Source organism: Amblyomma mixtum, chromosome 5, assembly GCF_055824585.1.
Source record: "Amblyomma mixtum isolate Tamu chromosome 5, ASM5582458v1, whole genome shotgun sequence".
NCBI classification, from domain to species: Eukaryota; Metazoa; Arthropoda; class Arachnida; order Ixodida; family Ixodidae; genus Amblyomma; species Amblyomma mixtum.
This window is the reverse complement of record NC_143016.1, coordinates 46,206,545-46,231,988: the sequence shown is the minus strand read 5'-3', so window position 1 is coordinate 46,231,988 and position 25,444 is coordinate 46,206,545. Positions and strand designations below refer to the sequence as shown.

The following is a 25,444-nucleotide window of genomic DNA, read 5'->3' as shown; positions in this document are numbered from 1 at the left end:
GAAACCTTGCATCGCTGTTCAGGCTTTTTTTCTTCTCTGAAAGTCCCTAGTCAAATATTTCTCGCATTGCGCTATGCTTAAAATAGGTCCAGGGCCGAAAACTTCGCAATTTTCATGCAACTGCTCAAATATCACAAATTTTCAGCAGGGTTTCCTGCTGCGCCTAATATAGCGTGTATCTCTACGCTACGGTATGCCCAAAGAAAAATCAAGGGGATCCGTAAACAGCAACGCAATTGATAGTCCAGGAGGTTGCCAGCGTTGCACCTCCGTAGTGCTTTTTGCGATTATGCCTGCTCTTGGTAAAATACTTTTCTTTTAAGAGCGAGTTTGTTTTGTTGCATTGTTAGTCCTTGCTTCTGGCACTATTGTCAGCGAGCTGCGAAAGCTATAAAGTAAACCAACAGCTACTGCTGTGCGTTTGAGTTATGTACACGGCTCCTTGAGAAGTAAGAACTTGCAAATGATCTAGCTATAAGGCAGGGAAAAGCAATCCTTCATGCAAACGCACGTTACGCTGCGTCTTTCGGCAATATTGCCCGGTAGAGGAACCAAAGAAAATAGCGCAGTCAGATCTGCACAAGAAACAGTCAGGGTTCAATGGGAGCGTTTATTATGCAAACAGAGCTCATCAGGCAAGCATTTAAGATCTCGAGCTATAGCTATAGATATCTAGTTACAGCTCGAATCAGCCTGCCTCTAGCAGCCTAGAGGGGAATGCATTATTTATCCTTCATATTTTGTCTTCGTAATTTAAGCCTGTTGAGAAAAGCAGCCGCTGCGCAGTGGCTCAGTGGCTGTGGCGTTCGGCTGCTGATCCCAAGGTCACGGGTTCGACTCACGGCTGTGGCGGTCGCGCTTATTTGGAGGCAAAATGTGCCTGTGTGCTTTGAGGTGTCAGGGCACGTTAAAAAGCCTCAGGTTGTCGAAGCTAATCAAGAGCCCTCCACTGACGGCGCCCCTCATTACCCACGTGGCGCTTAAATTTATAATTTACAATTTATGTTCTGAAAAGCACCCCGAAGAAAGTTCCGCATTCCACAAAGGACCTTTTGTTCGCACGTCCTCGCTGTTGTACATGGCACAGCAAGCAAATAATGCCACAACCAACTTTTTATCTACTGGCTTATGCAGAATTCAGCACGTTTGCATTTTAAGAGAAGAAATATACTTTACAAGGAATTTCCACACTTTTTCTTGCATCTCACCTTGAGCATTTGTACGCTTCCACTACTGGCTGCTGGCACATGCGAAATGATTAGTTGTTATTTTTATTTTATTTTTTGTTTTCTACCAGCGTGCAGCAGGAATAGTCGGCTCCAGCTGAGTAATTACAGCGCTTTACGTTTCCAGGTCACTAAACAAAACAACAAGGTCAGCACGAACAAGCTGCTAGCCTAATCACCGTCTTTGCATTATCGCACCCCTTTGCGACTGTTCACGCTGCATGCTTGTCTACAGTGAACGCGGCATGGCGACCCTGTAACTTAGTAGCCGGCCGAGCAGTGTACCACGTATCTGTCCGGCAAAACGTAAAGTGTAATGAGCTCGGACTAATTTGACTCGCCAAAACAAAGAAAGGCAACAACTCTCCAGTGCGCCAGCCTTGTGCATGCAGCGTTCCCGTTAGTGGCGGAGCGTAAGACGCGTGCCGCATGCCTGATCTTCGTCGCCGTTTCCTTGGTCACGATCTGCGCTGGAGGCACGGCTGGCCGAGCGGCGTGTGTGTGTGTGGCCATATCTTGAGAAACAATACCGTTGAAGATGCGGGGCGTGATTCCTGTGGCGGCGGAGCGACGGGCTGCGGCCGAGCCTTTCGCCTCTGCTGGCCCAGTTCGGACAATAGCCTCGCATACGGGACGTATTTCATGACTCCGGCGTCCCTCTCCTCGTTCTCTAGAGGCGAGGGTAGCGACCCGTGTAGTGTGCGATGTCAGTGCACGTTGAAGAACCTCAGGTGGTCGAAATTTTCACTATAGGGCCTCTCTCATAGCCTGAGTCGCTTTGGGACCCCCATAAACCAAATCATATTTTTAATTTTACAAGTATAGATAAAAAAGAAACGTCGGCATTCCGAGATTTTAAGGGAGAGAGGTCGCTGTTTCAAATGTTAGAAGAGAGGAAAACCTGGTGAAGCGGTCCGAGGATTAAAAAAAAAACAGTTGAAAAAACTGAAGACTGGTTGTTTGTAGTCGGGAAAAGTATTATGCTTCCCTACAGGGGGGCTGATGGGGGCTAATAATGGCAACAGCCTTGGAAAGATCCACAGGTAATGAAAGTCATAAGAGAATGCAGATGAATGCGCCGTTCACACTCTGGCAGCTATTTACCTGCAATCAATTTTAAAGGATTTAAAAACAACTTTCCTTTGGCCGCGCTAGTTTGTGATCACGATAAATGACTCTTTTAAAAAGGCATGCAGCGTGGGGCGATATAGCAACTTCAAAATCTTTTTGACGCCCCCTCCACCCCCGCACCTCTCCTTTCTTAATTCGCACTATTTTTCTTTGTTGCTCCTTGTGCAACAAGTGAAGGTGACGTGAACGTATGTGCGAGCAATTTATTTTTCTGACTAAAAATAAAAATAAAATAACATACAATCATAAAGTACCCTTCCTGGTATTTCTACAATAATCTACTTCTATCGCGGTGAAAGCAACATTCAGAAAACAAGGATGCGATTGTGTGTTTCAGGTAAGCGCTGGTAGCCTTTCAACATGAGGTCGCTGCTGGTCATCTTCTGGGCCTCAGTCGCCGTCTCACAAAAGGTGCTCCCGCACATCATATTCATCCTCGTCGATGACCTGGTAAGTCGGCGTCAGCCGCTGAGGCAATGCTTCACTCGGCAAAAATGGCATTTTTGTCATTGGTCGTTTCCAGCTGCCCTTGGTCAAAAAAATAAAAAACTTCGTCCATGAATAGGTCTTAACGAAAAATGTCTGAGGAGGAACGCATGATTTGTGCGCAGCCATGAGCAGTATGAGAGAGAGCAAAGTCTGAGCATTATTTTATTAACTGGTCAGTAATTGTGAAAAGTGCAGTTTTTTTATGTTCTTTTGTAAGTTTTCCTATTGGCGTATAATATCCACAAGTCATCCTCAAATTTAATGAAGAGCTATCTTGAAATTTGTAATTTTGGGAAAAAAATTTGTTTCTTCTCGTACTGCTCATGTCTTGCGTAAAAGTGATGCCTTAAGCTGTGCAGAAACGAAGTTGTGAAGAAGCTACTAGAACTGCTTAAACAATTTCACGCTTAAACATTTTACTCACGAAGTGTGCAAAAATTGCATTGATTTGCTCTACAGGCAGTGAAATTGTACAAGACAAATTTTCAAACAACCTCAAATTTTGAAAAATCAAAAGCTGGCTCCTTGTAAACGTCCTGAGTTCCTTAATTCTTTCTTTTTTCTCGTTCTTTCGGAAGCTCCGCCAGCTCTCCTAATTCCGTGGTGAACACGCTTCCAAGACAATTTCTGAGGGGTACAAAAATTAGGCTAGCTGATTTCTACCCTGTTTTGACCATAATGTAGCCCTTTTTTGTATTTACATTACCAAGCCAGATGCAATGCTGTCTGTTTAAACATTTATGAAGTATTTTGCATGCAGTTCTACATTGCCTAATCCTGATTCTCTGCACCGTGTGGCCAAACGCAGGCACTCGGGCATTCATTTATCTTAGGTACCTTGTGCCAACCGCCCAGCACCGCGTACGCAATGTCGACACCGAGGTCTTGGCAATTTGTAACTATGTGTGCACTGTGAGCTATTATGCAAGATGCAGCGATATAACGCGGTTCACAATGTGAAAATAGTGTTTCGTGTGATTTGAATGGGAACCTTCCCGTTACGCCGAGGTTTAGGTGTCCACCGAGATATGAGAGACATATAAATTCCTTTCCTCAAAAACCAGTTTACCGACGAGCAAGGCGTAGAACCGAACAAGCGATGGCGTTCTATGGACTCTCTGGCAGCGTTGCAAGACGCTGTCGCGTTCCGCTCTTAGAGGCGAAGCTTAACATCTTAACCACACATCAGTGACACAAGCAGCAACACTGCGCTTAAGGCTTTCGCCTCACCGCACTTTAGGTCAACAAAGTGCCCCCTGAATTTTGCTTTCGCAATTACCAGGCTTAGCCAAGCTAAGCCACAGCCATTTTTTGTTGTTGATGTTGTTGTTTCGTGAGTCAAAACTATAATCTGGGGCTTATTTCAGCCAGCTTCTTACCTCCTTGATTCTGTACCGTCAACATAACTGAACGGCAAGACGGCATTGTTTCTGCAGGGGGCCTTCACGTCAGTCTGCCTTGACGTTCTTCCGTTACCTTTCGGATCACACAAACGCAGTTTAATGGCTAAGATTAGGTGCTACAAGAGCGCCATCCCGGACGTACTTATAGCAAAATTACTATGATCAGTACCTCTGAGCTACCGCGTCAGAGTGTCGAAAGCACGTTATTAACGAGCTCTCTTTTGGCAGGGATGGGACGACGTCAGCTTCCACGGGTCATCGCAGATCCCCACGCCAAACATCGACACCCTGGCCGCTGACGGCATAATACTCAATAACTACTACGTGCAGCCGATGTGCACGCCGTCAAGGTCGGCCCTTATGACCGGCATGTACCCCATACACACAGGTGAGGTGCTGAGAATAATGTTCGAAGACTGCTTAGCGACGCTACCGCACGCAGGTCTACAAACATACCTCATACGCTTGTCTTAACTCAATGCAATGTGTTTCCTTTGCAGTGAATTCTCTTAAGCTTACTTTACTTTTTATTTATTTTATTCTTATTTATTCAATACTGCACACCTTGTACAGGTCCAAGTATGATAGGTGAAAAGGCAACCAAACAGTTATAGAGAGCGCCGTCTGTAGTCTGTTAGCCTGATGAGCTGAGCAGAGGACCCGTAGGAGGTTGCGTAGGGCCCCGTCTGTTATGGACTATAAGGAATGCTTGTACACCGTAGCCGCTTCGCATATAGTAACTACTCTTGTGGTAACATTTGACACTGAAACTAAGTGCCTTGTGAAGAGCCCTGTATACGGTGCAAAGCTCACGGCAATGCATTAACAGGGCTCTTAAAACGTTCCCCTTAATGGGACGATTACTGTTTCAGCGACAGAGTGCTTAGAGCACTGAGTAATGATGCTGCATCTATTGTGTCTACTGTGGCGGAGGTGCAACCTTTCTCGGTATGGCGCAGTCCTCACAATGTTGTCTTGTCCTACAGGCATGCAGCACTGGGTGATCAGGAGTCCCGAGCCATGGGGGCTTCCGCTGGAGTTGAAAATTATGCCACAGTACCTCAAAGAACTGGGCTACGCAACACATCTGGTCGGGAAGGTGAACACCCATATATTCCTCGTATATCCATATAGTACTCATAAAGCAAAGAAACCTGAGTAGTGCTACCCAACCAAAGTGTTGAAAACAACTACAGTGCAGAAAGATAAGGTATTCTGTTTCCGGTGTCACGTGCCAACAAGAAAAAGGCAAAATAATATAAATAAAGAAAGATTCTCTGAGTTTTCGCCGTATGGTCACTTACATGGCTTACACCAAGAAAATACTTCGGTCTTTCAAGCAGTATTCCTTTGCTGCGTTTGAAGTTCTTTATAGTGTCAGTGTGCAAGTGTGGATTTAAAGCATTGCTCCGTATCACGTCATCCGGAGTTCCGTCCACATAACACCCAAACAATTGTGTTAAAACATTTCTTATCGCGTGCGCGTTTGAGTACATGCAATAGCATGCTATATCCAATCATGTGTGACTTCATTCTTTTTTTCTGAGACCATAACCCTCGTAGCTATACAGATGAAATATCCACAACTAAGCTACGCACTTTAACGCACATGCGAGATTCACCACTATGACTGTAATGAACCGACGAAAGGCGATTTCACTCCAAGTCATTTCAGAATGCCCAACAGAACATGATAAAATGTACAGCCCCCGTCAGAAGTGTACAGCCCAAGGGGTCTGCGTTTAAGCTGTTTAGCACGGCTCTCTAGCACATCTAGCAGTGGAAAGCTTGGGAGGGTTGAGGACGCCAAGCCATTCCTCTTTCGAGAGATTACAGTCGCTGAGGATGCATTACGAGGCACGTTGCCGGCCTCGCGAACAAACCCATTTGGCTGTATAGTTTTGACGGGGGCTGTACTTATAAGAAAATTGTATGAAATAGCTTCTCTTACTACTTGCTATCTCTCGCGAATTTCACTCTAGAAGTTCTCCTTCCTCCACAGGCACGCATGATGGTACCTGTTTTGAAAATGGCGCTCATTTTGCGTATTTCATGTGCCATAACGACTGCGCATTATTATTCCTCAGATCAGCACGGAACACCTTTGCTGGGTCGTTAAAAAATAATTACTGTTGCAGAATAGCGTGAAGCCCTTGTCTTTGAGGTACTACAAACGCATATTTTAGGTGGTCGAGTAATAACTGTTGTCGCCGAAAAGTACTGAGTCCTTGTCTCGTGCGAATCGTGTATTTTAGGTCGCTGAGCAATAATTGTCGCTCTACAACAGCCGGAACCAGTTTTTATTTCAAACAACGAGGTTGCGTTCAATACGATCCGTGCCAGTAGACAACAGTGAGATACAGTGCTCCCAAATACTTCATGATATCTCTTTTCTCTGTTACAGTGGCATCTAGGTTATTTTCAGAAAGAATACACGCCGACATACCGTGGCTTCGACTCCTTCTTCGGCTACTACAATGGCTTCATTGACTACTATCAGTACCGGAATCAATACGTAAGTGCAACCATTTACAATCGCCTTCTGTGCACTGGTTTTTCTTACTTGTTCCAATAAGATCTAGCCGCCTAAATAAGCTCAACCAGCAGAAAAAAAGATACAAAACAGGTGATGCTGCCATCATAGCAACTGCAGACAAGTGGGACGCTCCGGATTAACAATGAAGGGCTCACACACGAAGCAATTTAATCTATTTCACTTATAAATCCATCACAAAAATTCTCAACTTTTTCTCGCTTGTGAGAGTGTGAACTTGTGTAACATTTACAAATTGTCACTAAATGCAAGAGCGAGTTCTGTTACTCTTATGAACAGAAGTGCTCCAAAAATCAGCTCACACTAATAATGGAACAGCATAGCGGAAGGTAGTTATAGTACGTAACTGAATAGAATATACAATTCTCAAGCGAAAAAGGGAGACTAAGGGAAAACTACATCCAACTTTTGTTCTTAGTAAAAAACCGGTTCTGTGGCTCTTTCTGGCTATGTTGGAATTTGTCCGGCAGGAAAAGCCGTATTTGTTGCCGAGAAATTTGGATCCATTATTTGTCCCGCCCCGCAATTCAAATTGGTGGCCTCAAGAGCGAGAAGGGGTTTGTGATCACGGTTTGGAAGTGAATGGTGGCGTAGCCTTGCCTCAGGGATCCGCTCCAAAAACACCTTCGGTTCACTACTGTTTGCTCGCGCAAACAGGCGGTGGTGGCGACACCTGTATTGTTATCTCGATAATCTTTTCTAGCTTATAAGCCCCGCCGCGGTGGCTCAGTGGTTACGGCGCTCGGCTGCTGACCCAAAAGACGCGGGTTCGATCCCGGCCGTGGCGGCTGAATTTGATGAAGGCGAAATTCTAGAGGCCCGTGTACTGTGCGATGTCAGTGCACGTTAAAGAATCCCAGGTGGTCGAAATTTCCGGAGCCCTTCACTACGGCGTCTCATAGTCTGAGTTGCTTCGGGACGTTAAACCCGAACAAACCAAACCATTTTCTAGCTTATAAAAGGTATATTTTCAGCTACAATAGTGTATTTACTCATTACAACGCGGCTGTCTATCAATACAGGCCACCTCTGATTTGTCCTCAATGCCCCTCAATTGCAAATAGTATACTAACGAGCATTGACGAATGAGAAAGGCGGTATCTAAAGGTTTCGCGCACACGATACGTTCAGCTTATTTACGAACTATAGCGTGCCTTGTCGAACAGCTGTAACGTCTCAGTGCATTAAATCTGTGCCTCAGAGAGCGTATGAAGGGCTGAAAAGGTTTAAAGGACAAAAGCGTGACTATAGAGCGGCGTGGAAACTATCCTAGCTATCCATAAACTCAGTTTACTATGTAAGTGTCGAATAAAAACGTGACATAAACACCAGGAGATGCTACATATTCCAGGATAGTAAAGGCTTCCCTGCAAGCACATTAGCACTATCAAACCGCAAAGTGTTCAACTTGCGCTATGGTGCCAGCCGTGTGCATGAACGTAAACTCTGCATCGAAACTATATTTGTTTGTACCCTAAATATCAGCCACTAACATTTTGTTTGTGCGTACATCAACATTGCTATCTGAAGCTTGAATGTAATGTTTAGGGTCAATTGTGACCTTTCAACTAATGCAGAGTAACTTATTAAAAAACGTTAAACAGAATTCTACTGTAGCACCGTACGGAGGTTGCGCTCAAAAGGTTAATGAGAATTCTATTGAATTTGCAGAGCACTCGTATGACAGATGTAATATTTGAATGGAAGACATGTTACTGATTAGAGGCAGTTTAGTGGGAGAAATATGTGCTTCTATTTCATGGTATGCTATTCTGGCCCTCGCGTAAACAGCTCCGTGACGTTAGGCACACAACTCTTCGTCAACACAGCGTCGAGCTATTGCCTTTACAAAAATTCTGCCTTCAACATGACATACCTCTATCACGCATCTAGTGACTTGGGTAGAAGCGGTGTTTTGCGACTATTGCCAGCCCCTCGAACTGTAGTGCAGGCATATTGGGCTAAGTATATCTACATATATAAGAATCTGTATTCGTATGTCAACAGGGTAATTAAATTTAGCAGCGGAATTTTAACGCAAGAGACTGTGGAAAAGCCTGCAAATATTTCCTTCCCTCAGCATTCCGTATGCTCTTACGTATGTTCCTCGTTGTGACGGCTAATTTCCTTCGTTCTAGAAAAGGCACGTTGGTCTTGACTTCCGAATGAACATGGCTCCATCCCAGAAGGGGTCTGGTCGGTACGCCACGGATCTTTTCGCCGACCACGCCATTTCAGTCATCCAGAACCACAACAAATCCCAGGTGACTTGCTACCACAGCCACATATTTCCAACTTGGCTTTCTTTTTCTAGAAATCTCACATGGTCTCTTGATCGCCTCACAACGATAGAGCGCTCCAGTGAGAGTCGTGATAAGTTTAATACACAGAACACCCACAGTCTTTTCCGTAACATTAAAAATCAGGTGAAAGATAACAAAACTTTTTTATTCCAATTGGCATGAAAATTCTATGCCGCATGATCAATTGCCAGCTATAACGAGAAAGAAGATCGACCAAAACAGGCACAAAAATCTTTACTCAACCACCGGCTCCATTTGCGTACGAGAAGTTTTGAGGATCTCGCGCCTAGTATTGCGCTAATCAGTCGTTTTTTCTCACATTATTGTGTCCCAAAAGGTGAGCATTTGAGAACGGCAAGAATGTCCTTCGACGGTACTGAAGCCAAAGTCAAATCCCGACATTAGTTTTCCTTAAAGCAGGTCATATTTATAATCATTGCCAGCCTGTCTACTATGAGTTGCGCTTATTTCTCCTGATCGACACTACGCAAAGCATGAAAGGCAATATTCGTACTAAAAGTGTCTCCTAACCTCGGAAGCACTTGTGGCAAACTATATTTACATTACTGGTTAAGATTGGTTTTAGACTGGTCGGAACTTGTAGTGATTTTTTGTCAGCTGCCATCACTGGCAAGTGCAGGGTGCCGACCGGTCCTTAAGCGAATCAACGAACAATTTATGAACTTGGCCCTCCGTGACCTGACCATAGGTTACCTAAGCTTTGTTCTTACGATTAAGCCCCTTCTGGAGCATCACCTGTTCTTAGAATAATGGATGCACAAGTGAAACGCATGCTATCAGGCAGTGAGTAGAATAACGTGAGCTATGTTCGCCGCATGTTCGTTCCGACGGTTTGTCGTCAGGGCCGCTGGCAAGGGGCGATCAAGCGGCCGTTCTGTGGCGCTCCAGCTTGACGGACACTTGGCTCTTCTTCGTTATTTTCGGTAGCCTCTGTTTTTGTACCTCAGCCACCTGGCGCCTCACGCAGCGACGGAGAGAGAGCCGCTGCAGGCACCCGAAGAGAACGTCCGCAAGTTCGACTACATAGCCCACGCCAACCGGACACTCTTCGCAGGTGAGGGCTCTAAGGAACAACGAAAGCCTAGCGGATGTTCTGTTGCGAAAGCAACACTACGCTAGTTGCAGTGACGTCACACGACGCACAGCTGGACGCCGCCGCCGTCGCTGCGCGGGTGACTCAGAGGTGCCGCCGCCGCGCTTGCCAGTTGCGCGTGCTGATATGTTTTGCCGAGCTAGTAGCGTGTCCCACCAGGCATCGGGTCCAGGAGCACCGCCGCAGTGCCGAAGGAGGAAGGGACGTGGGCCGGAGACGGGGAGTAGGGAAGTGAAGGAAAATCTGTATTTACATAATTACATGATTATTTACAAAAATGACGAACAAGGTAAAAACTGAGAAGTCTCAGGGAAACGTTGAGCGTATCGCTCAGGGAGTCGCTCCGGGAATGGTTTCTCGATGAACGGCTCGAGCGCTTTAAATAGGCCCTCCCGAGATCTTCCCACCTTTTTCAACCAATCGTAGAGACTTCGTCCGGGTGCTCCAAGGTCGTTCACCGCCTCGTCGTCTTCCTCGGCTGAGGCCCGTGGATACTTGGAAGTGTCCAGAAGAGCATGTTGACGGGCTAGTCGTTTCCGGCCAGGTGGATTTCATATCTTGTTCCAAGGAAATGCCCCAAAGGCGAACACCTGCCGCGGCGTCACCCCGCGGTTGACAAAAGAGCTAGGACCGGTTGAATGGCAGGCGCTTGGCAGACGCTCGTCTCCGCAGGTGGCAGCTGGCGTTTGAAGAAGGGTTGAAATGCGGGCCAGTTGGTACATTGTAAACTGAGAAAAAACCAGTCACACAAGACGACGGACAAGAAGAGTGTACACACCACAACGTTCCAGTCGTTGTGGTGTGTACACTCTTCTTGTCCAGTCGTTGTGGTGTGTACACTCTTCTTGTCCGTCGTCTTGTGTGACTGGTTTTTTCTGGCGTTTGAGTCATTGTTACCCTGACAGATGCACACACAAAGTCGCAGGGTCAATACTTGGGTGCCTTGGGTGAGGTTTAAGGGGAACTCCGGAAGACACGTCGTGGCAGCTAGGCAGAAGTGGTGGTGCCAGGAATCCAGGAGTTGAATACCTCCCTCGTGTTCGTTTCCACCTGTCATGAGGTTGCATGGGAGCGCGTGCATACCACTTTCGCAGAACGACGCACTGCCTCTGGGCATGGCCTAAGTGGACACAGGTGTGACGGGAACACACAAAGAGAGTTAGGGGGGGGGGGGTGTAGAAACACAACAGTGCGCAGTAGCGGCGCATAGCTAATGTGCCGGGGCAACGCCTCCTAGCCGGGGCCGCCGCCCCAGTTGTGCGCTCTCCATCGCCTCTCTCTCTCTCTCTCTCTCCTCGTTGCTTTCGCAATCGTCCAGGTTTAACCAGAACTAAACCGCTGCCAATTTTTTTTTTGAAAAGACATTTTATAGTCTTAATCTGCTTGTTGCATTCGTTTCCTTCAAATTAGAGTATAAGTGTGACCTGTGTATTTTCATGTAAATTTGTCGAGGCTCAGTTAAGTTTGCTAAAGTGCTCAAGGTTACCGCTCTCCGCAAGACGTTTGCCTCTGCTAGGCGGCCCATTATCCTAACATTTAAAACATTCCAAAACTGATGGGGCTGTTTTCGTGTTGCCCTTGCGGTGAAGGCAGCGAACTGAAATGAAAATAAAAAAAATTCCTCGAAGTAATTGCGGTTGGCGGTTGCTCTATTTTCCGCGCAAGGCAATCACTCTGGACCGGACGAAGACGGCGCGAGTAGTCTCATTGCTCAGTGCTTTAACGTCTCAAATGCCAGTGAGTACTGCTGCAGTGCAAAGGACGGATTTCATTTCTTCCTTTTGACATGAAGTTGCAGGCTTCACAAGTCAGCATGGATATGCTGCATTTCATTAAAGAGTGACAAAGAATAGTGGAAACTCCAGCCCACGCAAGCAAATTTTGAGCCGAATCACGAATGTCCTTCGCGGGTTCTATAAATTGTTTGTGATTTTCCGTTCACTTGGACATTGCACGCTCGACAGTTGCAATTGCAGACTGCAATAAGTATCCAGCGAGATGCGACGGGAACGGGTTGGGCATAAGCGATAGCAGATACTCGTATATTGCTTGCTGTCGTAAAGTATGACAGTTTTGCTTTGGATATTTGACATTAATTTGCAACACAACTTCATTTTGCGCTCACCCGGGAGCTTTTTACTGAAGCTGGAAAGTGTGAACGTTTTCTCGCAACTCGGCGTGTGCAAAATATGGGGGTAGTGCTTGAAGATACTAAACACCTCCGCTCCCGGAGCGGACGATTTCATGCCAACAATGCAGTCGCTATCACTCTTTACTTGACCGCCACGTCGACTCGTACATATTGACAGATGCAGTGCCATTAATCCAGCTTAACTGAAAATCTCAGCCATACCTTAACTTTCGCCTCAAGCTACTAGATTTCATAATCAGCAAATCCTGATCTCCCATATAAGCTCGCTGAGCAAAAAGAGCGGACCTCATACTTGAGATCATGCTCTAAGCGATTCAATTCCTTCCTTTCTTTTGCAAACGTGGTTTCCTCTTGCTAACATCATCAGCCTTTTCAGATACGAAAGCCACGATTTCTTAGCTTTGTTAATGTGATTAAGCAGGCCTCTATAGACCAAATCAGTGGGCGACGACACGAACCACTAACATACTCTTAATATCAACCTCACTTTCCGTTTTCATACAACCCTCAACTCTGAGCTCAAGCCGACGTCGCGTGGTTCCTTTTTCGCTCCGTCACAAGCAGTGAGCAGCGAAACTCTGTCCCTTTGTTTTCGCACGCTCCTCTTCGTCTGACGTGTCCTCATGCATTCTGTCGCAGGCATGGTTGACAACTTGGACCATTCCATAGGGATGCTCACAGAGGCACTACAGCAGGCCAACATGCTGGAGAACGCCATAATAGTGTTCAGCAGCGACAACGGCGCCCTGCCGTACGGAGTCCACGCCAACAGCGGCTTCAATTGGCCTCTGCGAGGGACAAAGATGTCCCTCTGGGAGGGCGGGGTCCGAGTGCCGGCGTTCATCTGGAGTCCCCTGCTCCAGAGGCGGCGCCGCGTTTCACGGCAGCTCATGCACATCACCGACTGGCTGCCGACCCTCTACGCTGCTGCCGGTAAGTGCTCCAACATGCCCCGACAATGGCCGTGAAGGCAACCGCTTTCGCTACCATCTCTGAGCTCGTACATGCTCTGTCAGAAGTAACCAGGCTGTATGGTTTGCTTCTAGCTCGTACAGTGGAACCCTAACAGCCTCCCTGAAGCTGAAATGGTTGTTAAAGGTAAGGACTGGGGGTCTTCTTACCTTCCGACAACTTTTGATGGTTGGGAAAGTCACAAGGGCTCCACTATACAAGCTAGATGCAAACCATGCAGCCTGGTTACTTTTGACAAAGACTGTACATGCTCTCTGCATGTAAAAACGTTTCGTGACTTGCTAGCTCCCGTCACTTCTCCAAACGTGATAGCCTGGCGTATGACATCAATGCTGTCGACCACTAGCGCAGAATCCTAGAGGGTGAAGATCTCTTAGAAACTGTCAGCCAATTTGATGGCGACAGCTCTATAGCTTCGACTTCAGCGCGAATAAATTGTGAGGCAGAGTACGGGATCACAATGCGAAAGAATGCAATCTAGAGGTGGTATCCTTTTATCGTTAAGGTGTGCAGTTGCTAATGCTTCTTTTCAAGCCACAACACTCAAATGTGCTACTGTGGCATGTAAGTTTAAAGGTTGATATTTCCCTGGGACAAATGAGGACGCAATGGAATGACAAGATCGCGGACCAGACGCACAGATACTATATTGTCATGTCACTCTCGGGGCGCTCCTTTAGGAAGAAAAAAAAATACTCGAAAGTTGTTCAGCTGCGATGATCCGCGCTATCATTTCTGAAAGTGTGAATCCTGATTCTTAGGTCCGAGGTGTAACATAAAATGGTTTTCTGGCGCCACAAAGCCGCCTTATTTTAAAAACTACAGGCTTCCTGATGATGCTATGGGTCCTCAGCCTTTCCTCCGCATTGATCGTCTTCACTGGCCGCTTTTGTTACACCTTCGTGCTACAACTTCATCGCTGACTAAACATAAGAAAAGCTCATTTAAATGAATGTGCTTCGGAATAATAAGTACAGGAACACAGAATTCAGGCATCGCTGTTGTTTTCTTTATTTGTATTTTCTGCAACACCACGCACAGTCAGAACACGAACCCTGCCGTAGCTTTAGACGGTGTTCCATTGATGTGGCTCACACGTACGTTTTATTGCGCACCTTGGGTTATACTGGGGTATATTAAAGCGCAAAATATGTGAAGACGTGCACGCACATGCCCTGTATTGCTTTTTTTTCTAAGTCCTTGACTTCCGCGCCGTGTCTTTCCAAGAACGTCAACCATACCCACTAGGCCTATTCCCGAATGCTGTGCTGTACTTCGCTGCGGTATGTAATTCCGTGTGTCCATTTTCTTCTTTCCTCTTCAACAGGGGGCAACCCATCTGACCTGGGCTACGTGGACGGCTACAATATGTGGGAGACCCTGTCCCGTGGCTGGCGGTCGCCACGCAAGGAGGTGCTGCTCAACATCGACCCAGTGACGGGCGCAGGCGCCCTGCGCTACGGCAAGCACAAGATCGTGTACGACATGCCCGTGAGGGGCTCGCAGGACGTTCACCTCAAAACGACGGGGCAGCAGAGGCCCATGGCGGATCCCGAAGAACTTGAACGGCTCATGGAGCAGTCGCTGGCGGCCAAGTCACTGCGCATGTTCTATAACACGAACCGCCTGCCCTCCAGACCCCACTGGAGGAGAGACGCCACGGTGGAGTGCGGGGTGCTCGCGTACCGCAGCAACTTCGTCTCCCAGCAGCCACCGTACCTCTTCGATCTGGAGATCGACCCGTGCGAGATGTTCAACCTGGCCAACATACGGAGAAGGGTGCGTCTGTCTCCAGACAGCTCTTCTGTATACAAATATGTATACCAGGAGCCCTCTTTTTCCAGTGGAGGGGTAGCCGTCTTTCTCTAACATACACTTTCATCTTTCTGCGTCCTAATCATTGCGTTGAACAGCTGTCGAGTACCAGACAGCTGTCGAGAATCGGGCTTTCAACCACTGAGGCGAGATTTCACTTGTGAAGCCTGCTTTCTTCAGTCGCCTTAGTCGGGCATCGACGCCGTCATAGACTTTATACTCACACGACTTGGCTAGACCAGAGCGGGATGCGCCTTTCCTGCGACAGTTCGCGCGTCAACTTCATGCCAAAAGCGTTGCAGACAAAAATATCAAGAATGTTGCTCACGCCGCTACCTCTATCCTGAGCCTCGGTCGAGTTCATGACTACGAGGTAGTCGTCCACACATCTAAAAACTTCCTGCGAACTGCCGTTCTGAAGGAACGCTTCAATGCGCTTATCGATAGTATAGACAAAATAAATCACTTGAAAGTGGTGCTAGGCAGAGCCTATTCACGCTCCGTCATTTTGAATGAAACAGCGGTCATTAAATGCCACAATAGTGGATGAGAGGTAAGTACTTAAAAGGGCTAAAAATTGTCTGTTGGTAAGGCTGTCATCTTCTGAAAAGCCACAGTCCCAGCGCCTTCAATAGAGGTTCTAATGAGCGCTGTTTCATCCAAAAAAGAAGGTGTGCATAGGGTATTCTGCTCCAAATTGAGCGTCCAAATTATGTTCTTTCTCGCATTTTATATATGCGTCCGCAGTGTGAGTCCACTGTTAGTTTCTTTTTCAATGCGTTTTCTCAGTACGCATCCCATCCATCTCTAGAACTTAAAAAAGCCCTTTTTGTGGCCGTCTGTGTTCGCTTAGTCCGCCTATGAGTAGTACGCTTTGAGTTAGGCCTAGATTAGTAAATGAGTATAATGGTAGAGAAAGTATTGGCAGATGAATGTTATGTCAGTAGCAGGTAAGCATAAATATGCGGACGAGAAGAGAACTGCTTGCACGAATGACTGCAAGTTAATATCAACTGCTCAATGAAAACGAGGACAAAGCGAGACACCAGGATTTTTTGCCCTCATTTGCATGGTCCACAATACGTAGACACAATCACGCCGTTGTTTTTGTGTGTATTTGTTTTTTGTAGCGCCACTCTAAGGAATGGTGTAGCCGCCATGCGCAGCGCAACGCAGTCATATTTTCGCAAACTGTCTGAAACACAACTGTTTCGTTGAGGCCCGACAAGCAGAGTATGCCATTTGGTGCCGTGTTACATAACAGGTGTACGCCTGCGACGCGGAAATGAAGACATACCTGGACGAAAATTGCAACTTTGATGCAAGTATACGTGTTTCATAGGACACGATGCATGTCACACACGATTGGGAGGTGCCCATAAGAAGCGGTTGAGAACATGTTTTATGTTGCGCCTTTCGAAGATCATTGATACTGCGGCTAAAAGAGACGATACCAGCATTTCTGGATTCTTTTCAGGAATGAAACAGTTGTGCATGTATTTTTATCACGTTTTGTGAGTTGCAGTGAATGTTTGAGCAGATCGCTTGCCATGAACAACAAAGCAAAAGGTGCACCAGCACCCTTTCACTTTTCGAAAGGATGTTGCCCTCCAACTAGCAAACTTCTGCAAGAGCAGCACAAGCGAGAGGTTCCAACAAAGAAGGCAATTTAATTCACTAACTGCCTTCTAAGGGCCACAAGCTCAAAACCGAAAACTAAAAAATAAAAAAATAACGACCTTCCCCTGTCAGGGATCACTGGAAGTCTAGTATTCTGTTTCACATACTTTCTTTTTGTCGATGGCCGCCAGCATATATGTGTGACTTACTTTTCATTTCTCCACTTTATGACCAACAGACAACGAGCATGATGGTGCGGATGCTGCAAAGCTACGAGGAAAACATGATCCCACACCGGAATGAACCGGAAGATCCACGCTCCTACCCGGAAAAGCACGGTGGCATCTGGACCACGTGGAGGCGATCCAGCTCATAGTGACAACACTGCCCGCGTGTTTTGACGCACTGTACAAAATGTTATTGTTGTTGTTGTTTCTTGTTGTTCCTCCGCCTCCCGCCAACGTTACTCGTTTTTGTTTTTGTTCTGAGCTCTTGACATCCAGCCAGTGAGGTGAACAGCGGGCTGCTCGCCGGTGGCGAAATTTTGCTCGCGCTTTCTGAAGCACAGAGGAAAAGACTCGCACTGAAAACGGACTCTGTAGACGTGAAATGGACGTTGCGAAGTGAATGGACGAACGGCGCTCCGACGATTTTGCTTCAAAATAGAGACCGAAAACATCGTGGTGCACGCCTGTAGGCTGTGAAACATCACAGCGATCTCAATAGTTTGCTCAAATGCGGATTCTGTTGCTCTTTAGTGCTTTGGAATGCAAAATAGTGCTTTGCGAAACGGCAAAGAAATAAAGAGAACGAAGAAAAAACGCCTTCCACACGTTTCTATTCCAAAATGCACATTATGCAAAACACAGTATGCAAAAAATCGGAACTAACACTTTCAGGGAAGTAGTCGGTTTGCCGGAGCACATGGTTTGGACCAGGGATTTTTGTTAATATGGGCTTGTAGTGAACAAAATATTAGCACACGGCTGCCAATACAGCACCGAGCCTTGATCGTCTTCTGAGGTATACTGTAATCACGGTCTCATTTCACATGCTTCTCCAGTATTTACCAGGCTACTGTTCTTCCCTTCCATAAGGCCCTTATTCCTAATCCTTTCAGCCTCCGTACACTTCCTCTTCCCTCCAATGTCTGCAGTTATTTATTATGGAAGGACAGAGCAAAAATAAATGGAACGAGACACTTGAAGGCACACACGACTAGCGCTTCTCGTGGACAAAAGCATTTGTTGGGCGAGTTGGTGTTTTCGATGATCCATAACTACAGCGCAAACGACAGGACAGAGATGAAGAAGGGACACCACACAGCGCTGTGTGGTGTCCCTTCTTCATCTCTGTCCTGTCGTTTGCGCTGTAGTTATGGATCATCGCTTCTAGTGAGTACCTTCAAGTGTTTCGTCCCTTAATTTTTTTCCTTTTTTACGCTGTCCTTTCATTATTAGGAACACATGCCCAACTTTTCGCTCTGTTTCATGTCTCCAATTCTGCATGCTGTCAGCCGACATGCTCCTGCCTCTCATCACAGCCCCCTTTCCAAACTCATGGAGCACGGATGCCTCTTATGTGTCTCCTGGCGACTCCGGTAGCCAGGTCTTCCGCATCATTCACGCCACTGAACATTTTCATTCGCTCACACCTCTGCTTAACTATACCATCAACACTGACTCGCAGGCAGCCATTCTTGGCACTCAATAAAAAACAGTACCACACATCTGTCCATGAGCCTTGAGGCCGCCCTTGCGTGCCTGCAGCCTTGCCCCGTCTTCCTCCGTTAGATCCCTTGGCACTCGGGGATTGACGGCAATAAGCTGGCTAATGAGCTGCCCCGTGAAACTCTTATCCGGGCACCGTTGAGTCCCTGGTCCAAGCCCTCGGAAAGCGAGTCGAGACCGCCTCGTCACACCACCAGCAAGAAGTCGCACCACCAGCAAGTATTACAACCCGCTCCCCCTTGATTGTAAAATCTACCCCGACCCTCATACTAGTCTCTCTATGTGGGAAGCTCACATCATTCAACACAAAAAACTGCATATTCCTGCCACACCTGCACGGCTTTATCTGCAGAACTCCCACCGCTATCCTTCGTGTCCCAACTACCCTACACCTCATGCCAACATCTCCCACCGTTTCTTGAAGGTGTTGGTGAGCGCTATCAAAATTCGGAAAAGGGACGAACACACAGGATAGCGCTCACCAATACCTTCAAGAATGTATTTCCAACTAGCCCCAGTAGTAGCTCTTCCCACTGTTTGTTCTCCTGTCCGGTTGCTCTTCAATCGATTTCTTTCCCACCCCCTCCCTCACTGTCGGGATCTGGCTGTACTGGCTTGGTTGGAGCTGATGGGGAAGAACAGGGTCTGCTCGTGCAGCAAGCCAGCGTTGTCTTGGACGCCTAAGTGTTGTGCCCGTGTAAATTCACATACTAATACTGCTACTAAAGTGCTGAACTTATAACCTGCACGCTCGCATCGCACGCTCGTTGCGATCGCTGCTCCTGCTTTGAGGCAAGTTTATATCAAACGGTAGGTTTCAAACTTCAACCTGCCACCTCTCGTAGGGGTTGGGGTACGCGTCCTAAAGAGTTGTCCACGGCAGGGTTAGTTGTTTAGAAAAATATTTGAAAGAAAAGAAAAATATGCAGTCATCGTCAATTAAGTGGGCTAAACCTGCTGTATGTGCGCTTTAAGTGCATTAGTTTTAGTCTAAATCGTGCATATTCAACGTACTTTTTTTCTCGACTGAAAAAAACATTATCTCGTGTTTCACAGGATGCAAAATGTGCGACGTGCGATAACGTCAGCGCGCGTGTTTAGGTGAATGAAGAGGTATAGGATATGGTCGTAGAAAGGTCTGGGTCGTCCGTGGTCGTGCCAGTCTCTGTAGAGAAGAACTTTTGCAGAGACATACCTGCGCGGAGCAGCATCGCGTAACTGGTGAGGCGAAGCCAACCGGTGACTGCATTGTATGACGTCCAACCAAGGGATGGCATCTCCAGCCGCTGCCATGGCCCCAGAGTGAGACAGTTATCACGCGTTTCCTTCGTAACCTCTTTACCCTGTTGTATGTCGTATTTGGCTTTTTCGTTAGGAAGATGAAGGAAATAACTACCTCCTTATTTTTCTTTCTCTCTGTAAAATGAGATTGTTTTCCTTTCAAAGAAAAAAGTTCTTACGGGGAGCCTTTGCACACCGCAGCTTCACTGAACGCAGTCCGTAGCGCAGCGCTGGAAAGCCAACTCAACGACCTTTTAAATGCGTATTTTTGACACTCGGTGTTTCGAAACACATTACTGAATAAGGGAAGGGGAATGAGGGGCTCGTTATAAACATGAAAGAAGCCAACAGCCACAGAAACCAAGGGGCACAGGGGTTTTTTTTTTTTTAATTAATTTATTTATTTTGTGGTGTTGATCAATTTAGAATATTACTGAACATCTCATCGCTTAAAGCTAATTGATTAGAAAAGCAGAAGAAAAAACAACCACTGCCGCCGGTGGGATCCGAACCCACGACCTCCGAATTACGCGTCCGGTGCTCTACCTCTGAGCTACGGCGACGGCTGTCAAATCTTCTGCTTTCGGGGGTATTTATGTTTACAAGTAACCTAACCTTGAGAGTGTTCATCAGCGCCACCCACGTTCATAAGCGGCGGACGTAGAACGTCCTGAGTAACCGCAGGTAGTGACGTAGAACGTCATCGAACGGAGAGGGTGGAAGCTGCGTGAGAACCCTCTTATGCTTCCTATGGAGTCAAGGCTGCCAGAACCGAGGCCCTCGCTAAGCAATTAAGCAAACAAGAGAAGGGGAATGAGGGGCTCGTTATAAACATGAAAGAAGCCAACAGCCACAGAAACCAAGGGGCACAGGGGATTTTTTTTTAATTAATTTATTTATTTTGTGGTGTTGATCAATTTAGAATATTACTGAACATGTCATCGCTTAAAGCTAATTGATTAGAAAAGCAGAAGAAAAACAACCACTGCCGCCGGTGGGATCCGAACCCACGACCTCCGAATTACGCGTCCGGTGCTCTACCTCTGAGCTACGGCGACGGCTGTCAAATCTTCTGTTTTCGGGGGTATTTATGTTTACAAGTAACCTAACCTTGAGAGTGTTCATCAGCGCCACCCACGTTCATAAGCGGCGGACGTAGAACGTCCTGAGTAACCGCAGGTAGTGACGTAGAACGTCATCGAACGGAGAGGGTGGAAGCTGCGTGAGAACCCTCTTATGCTTCCTATGGGGTCAAGGCTGCCAGAACCGAGGCCCTCGCTAAGCAATTAAGCAAACAAGGGAAGGGGAATGAGGGGCTCGTTATAAACATGAAAGAAGCCAACAGCCACAGAAACCAAGGGGCACAGGGGATTTTTTTTTTAAATTAATTTATTTATTTTGTGGTGTTGATCAATTTAGAATATTACTGAACATGTCATCGCTTAAAGCTAATTGATTAGAAAAGCAGAAGAAAAAACAACCTGAATAAGGAATTTTAAAAACTGGGCTGACGTTGGATTTTTACGGCCTTCAATTTCGCAACCTAATCGTGGCCTTAAAGTGAAAAATAAAAAAGTGGACTAGTTAAATTTACTTGATCGCTTCATTACAGAGCTCTAGCAGGTACATAATGTAAGCTATGCTGTATAATTCATCTTCACAAACCGCACTGTCGTATCACTGAAGGCTTTTCACAGAAATATCTCCATTGAATAATCGGAAGCAGCGGGTACCTTCGCATATGCCTGTATATGCGTGTCCTGTGGGGTGTTGTGCGAATATTTCTGCTATTGTAGATTCCAATACAAAGGTCTCAGTGGCGACCCACATGGTAAGCGAGTAGCGATATATCCTTGGAAATATGAATGGTTGAGCCTCCATATATTATCTTCTACTGCTCAAGATTGGTTCGGTTATCTGTACATGGTTATTGTGGCTTTTTTTTTCCGGTTTTTCAACTATCAAGGTAGATGTTATTTATTTATTTATTTATTTATATGTATGTTGACTTATTTCTATATGTTGCCCTATAATTCGCCCATCCAGGAGTGTATACTTTATGCGCACAATGAAATGAATAAAAACATACAATTTTACCCAGATACACATGCAAACATATAAAAAACATGCAAGTTTAGCAGCAAAATACACGTTGTCTTTGACCAACAAAATCTTCTAACAAAAAAAAACACATGACAGCAACAAATTCCAGTCTTCTACTATTCTGGGAAAAAGCTGTGCTTAAAACTGTTCGTTTAAGGGTAAATTGGAGCAAATGAATCTTCACGACCGTTGCGAACTCTTCTCACTGGACGAGGTTTAACACGCTCAGGAAGCTTAAGTTTATTTTTTCTTCAGAAGCTGCTGTAAATAAATAAGAAATATCCTAAAGGATATTTCAGTGCTTTGATACTGTTTATATGCCTTAACCGTGACGAGGAGTCTTCTCTTCTAAATTTGCCAAATTTTAGCCTGACCCACTCCTATCTGCTGTTTCAAGCTCCATTTCATTTTTTTTTCTTCTACGGATCCCACGCTGCTGATACATATTCCAATGAAGACCGCTAATTTCTAATTTTTTGATGTGTGCCGGAGAAGTTCTTGCTTTTATTCGTAAAAACCACAACTTCTGAACGCGGCTGTACTAGAATCACCAATATGTGATCAGCAGTTGAAGTTATTTTCGACTGGGATACCTGCTGAATCAGAACCTATTAACTGCGTGGAAAGCGTTTGCTAATATAGAGCGAAATTATTAATCCTCCAATATGTCTGTCCACTTCCTTTGCGGCATTTTATTTTGTTCGAGTAAACATGTTCACTAAAAGATGTTTTCTCATCAACAAGACGCAACTTTACCACCAATGTGATTTGTGGCGTTTGCGACAGATAGCGCCACAGAGCCAACCGATGGCGAGTATTTTGTTCGTAATTTATTGAGATAGGTTTTGCTGTATCCGACGCATTACTATCAAGCTGTGTCATTCAATGCAACAGTAATCTGCCTAGCATAAAGCAAGTTCGGCAGCCAGAACCAAGCGGACTGAGCCTGCACTCGCTCTAACCACCGCACAATGTCCGCCTCCTGCATAAAAGAATTGCAGCTTTCCCTCATAATTTGGATGCTTGGGGGTGCAATGTGGTGGGCCTACGCGCAACCACCTTGCGCGCAACCAATGTTACTTGATGTCGTGCATCTCTGGGTAGTATATATGACGGAAGCCAGTAGTCACCAAAATCAAGAAGCATCGGGGATGTTTCTTTTTTTTTTTTAATTTGTGATGTTCCCCAATGGGAGATTAATAGGGCAATTATTTTAAAGATAATTGATCAGAAAGAAGAGGGAAAAAACACATGCCGCCGGTGGGATCGGATCCCATTGGCAGCATGTGGTTGTTCTCTTCTTCTGCTAATTTTACCAATTACCTTTAAGCGATAAATTAATTACACTATTATTCTACGATTAGCCCCGCAACTGAAAAAACATCACCTATGCTCCTTCGTTTCGGTGGCTTCCGTCATGTACGTCATAACGAGCCCATTTTTTCCCTTTCCTTGTCTGCTCGCGAGGTACCCTAGGTACCATAAAGTAACTCTGTGATCTCGCGCTCCATCTCTTGGCGCTGCGGTGTACTCTGCGCGCTCGTAGTTTCAGCGGTCGCCGGATGCCAGCGCCACTACGACTGATCAAGTAAGGTACTGGATGAATGCGCTAAGTACTACGTTCTTTTTTCCCCGCCCCGCAGGGAAGAAATTCCGGAGACTCGTAAGTGTCCATAAGACGTGTAATGCGGCAGCGTAGTTAGCTATGCGGTGTGAGGTCGTCGCATAAAACCCCTGAACTACAGCACACCGAACGCTCCTCAGTTTATCTCTATATCTTTCAAAGGTTGGATCTATTTAAGCGGGAGGTTAAGAATTTGCGACTGACGCATCATCACGGATCTCATTCCTGAAGCGTCTTCACCATCGCGAATTAAGGCGCACCCTAAATGGATTGTATGAGCTGGAAACAATTTCCCCGTGAACGTACCTTGTTGTCTTAAACAATATTAAAGCACAGTTACAATAGTTGAACGCAGAAAAATATCAGGGTGTTTTGATTAGGTCATAGACACGAAGGTTCGTTATGAGCAACCATCTCACTGCGCGGTTAATGATGAAAAACAGGCTGCTCTTTCCAAATAGGTTTTATAAATTCAATAGGGAAGCGATGCACACACTGACACGCCATAATCTTGGCGCTCTTTCTTTTCCTATTGCATGCGGCTCTTTGGGGTAGTAGCTGCAAGATTAGAAAGTCATATTTCAGTCACTTCAAGGACACGTTTCCTCGACTTGAAGATGAGCTGTGTGCAGCCATTGACTCGCCCATTACTTTAGACGAGACAAAAAACGGCCATTTCTGTTCTACAGCAGCCGCATTTACATCAATGCGGCAGACGTCGCCTGCAGTCCCCTTTGGAGGGAAAAAGCAAATTTTGAGAAGGAAAGGCGTGACTCGTCCTTTACTCTCTTCCTCGACGTTTCTACCCTTTCCCTCAAAAGGAGGGCTGAAGTCGGCATCTGTCGCATCCGTGTAAACGCGGCTACGGTAAGGAGTCACCTGACCCGGATGATCTAAGCAGTGAGATGAATGCACTTAAGATATAATCGATATGTGATAGAGCATTCTACCCAGTACAAATGTTCTGCCCTTGACGGATGTTTGCAAGCTGCTAAGCTGTCTTATTTTGCCTCATCCTTAGCAATACACAGGCTCCATGTCATGAGTCCTTAGCCCCTCTTGACGACGTCGTTTGCTTGTTTTAAACTCTAAAATGAAATTTTCTACGTGGTCGCATGCTTGCATCTGCTCTTCTTTTCAATTCCTCTCGTCCTTTTGCCCAACGCTTTTTTCCTTTTTTGTCTTCTGCTTTTTATGCCTTCATTTATTACTCATGCATGCCTCCTTACAGAAAGCGCAAGGTAAATTACACTTCCCGTCATAAAACAGTGCCTTTAGAGACGAACAGCATTCAAGAGTGCGTAATATAGACAAAATCCTCAGGCAGCAGCAGCAGCAGGAAAAAGAGTAGCTTGTTGGAAGCGGAGCGACAGGTAAGGTAAGAAATTAATCAGCATAACGTTCCATCCGCGTATCAGCATCCTTTGAGCTATGTGACAGTTCCTCGCATTTGACACGTTAACAAGGCTGTGGCGACGCAGATAGAAAAAACACTAAACCGAGGGCTTTCCAGGGGCCTCTGTTGTGTCTGATCTCTTGTCGTCAGCCCTGCCTGGAGACTGACTTCCAGCCCAGATCAGTTCGTTTATCGCCCTGTGCTATAGAACCGAAAGCTCACCCAGCATATATGATGTCGCATCTACATGAATGCACCTTGGAACAAGAGTCAAGAATCATAATTCGGTCGCAGTTAAGTTTCAACGCTTCATACGCAGAAACTAAGAACTTTGGCAAAGCCATACTAAAGGTTCATTGCCTACACACACGTGCATGATTTCTCCTAAGTGGTCATGGTTGGGTTATTTTGTTGTCTCTGCTATTTCACTTCACATGACTCTTCTAATTTTACTTACGTGAACAGCTACAACATGTGTCAGCCGGCCCTCTGATGGGATCAAAGACCCTGCATCACGGCAAGTAGAAGACC

At 46.1% G+C, this 25,444-nt stretch overlaps 1 protein-coding gene across 1 annotated transcript; it reads left to right on the top strand.

Moving 5' to 3' along the window:
* Nucleotides 1-2,693: 2,693 nt before the first annotated feature.
* LOC149341973 (arylsulfatase B-like) lies at nucleotides 2,694-17,403 on the top strand. Its single transcript, XM_089542053.1, has 9 exons — nucleotides 2,694-2,807; nucleotides 4,478-4,637; nucleotides 5,236-5,348; nucleotides 6,654-6,764; nucleotides 8,942-9,067; nucleotides 10,055-10,181; nucleotides 13,012-13,305; nucleotides 14,672-15,123; nucleotides 17,018-17,403. Exons 1-9 carry the CDS (start codon nucleotides 2,718-2,720, stop codon nucleotides 17,153-17,155), a joined length of 1,611 nt encoding a protein of 536 aa, XP_089398179.1. The 5' UTR covers nucleotides 2,694-2,717; the 3' UTR covers nucleotides 17,156-17,403.
* The last annotated feature ends 8,041 nt before the right edge of the window (nucleotides 17,404-25,444 follow it).

What these genes read in the sequence shown, in the direction of transcription:
- LOC149341973 (XM_089542053.1), top strand. Translation starts at nt 2,718, where the DNA reads ATGAGGTCGCTGCTGGTCATCTTCTGGGCCTCAGTCGCCGTCTCACAA. An exon ending in CATGTACCCCATACACACAG is followed by an intron (nt 4,638 to 5,235) that starts GTGAGGTGCTGA and finishes CTTGTCCTACAG; the next exon opens with GCATGCAGCACTGGGTGATC. An exon ending in GACCCTCTACGCTGCTGCCG is followed by an intron (nt 13,306 to 14,671) that starts GTAAGTGCTCCA and finishes CCTCTTCAACAG; the next exon opens with GGGGCAACCCATCTGACCTG.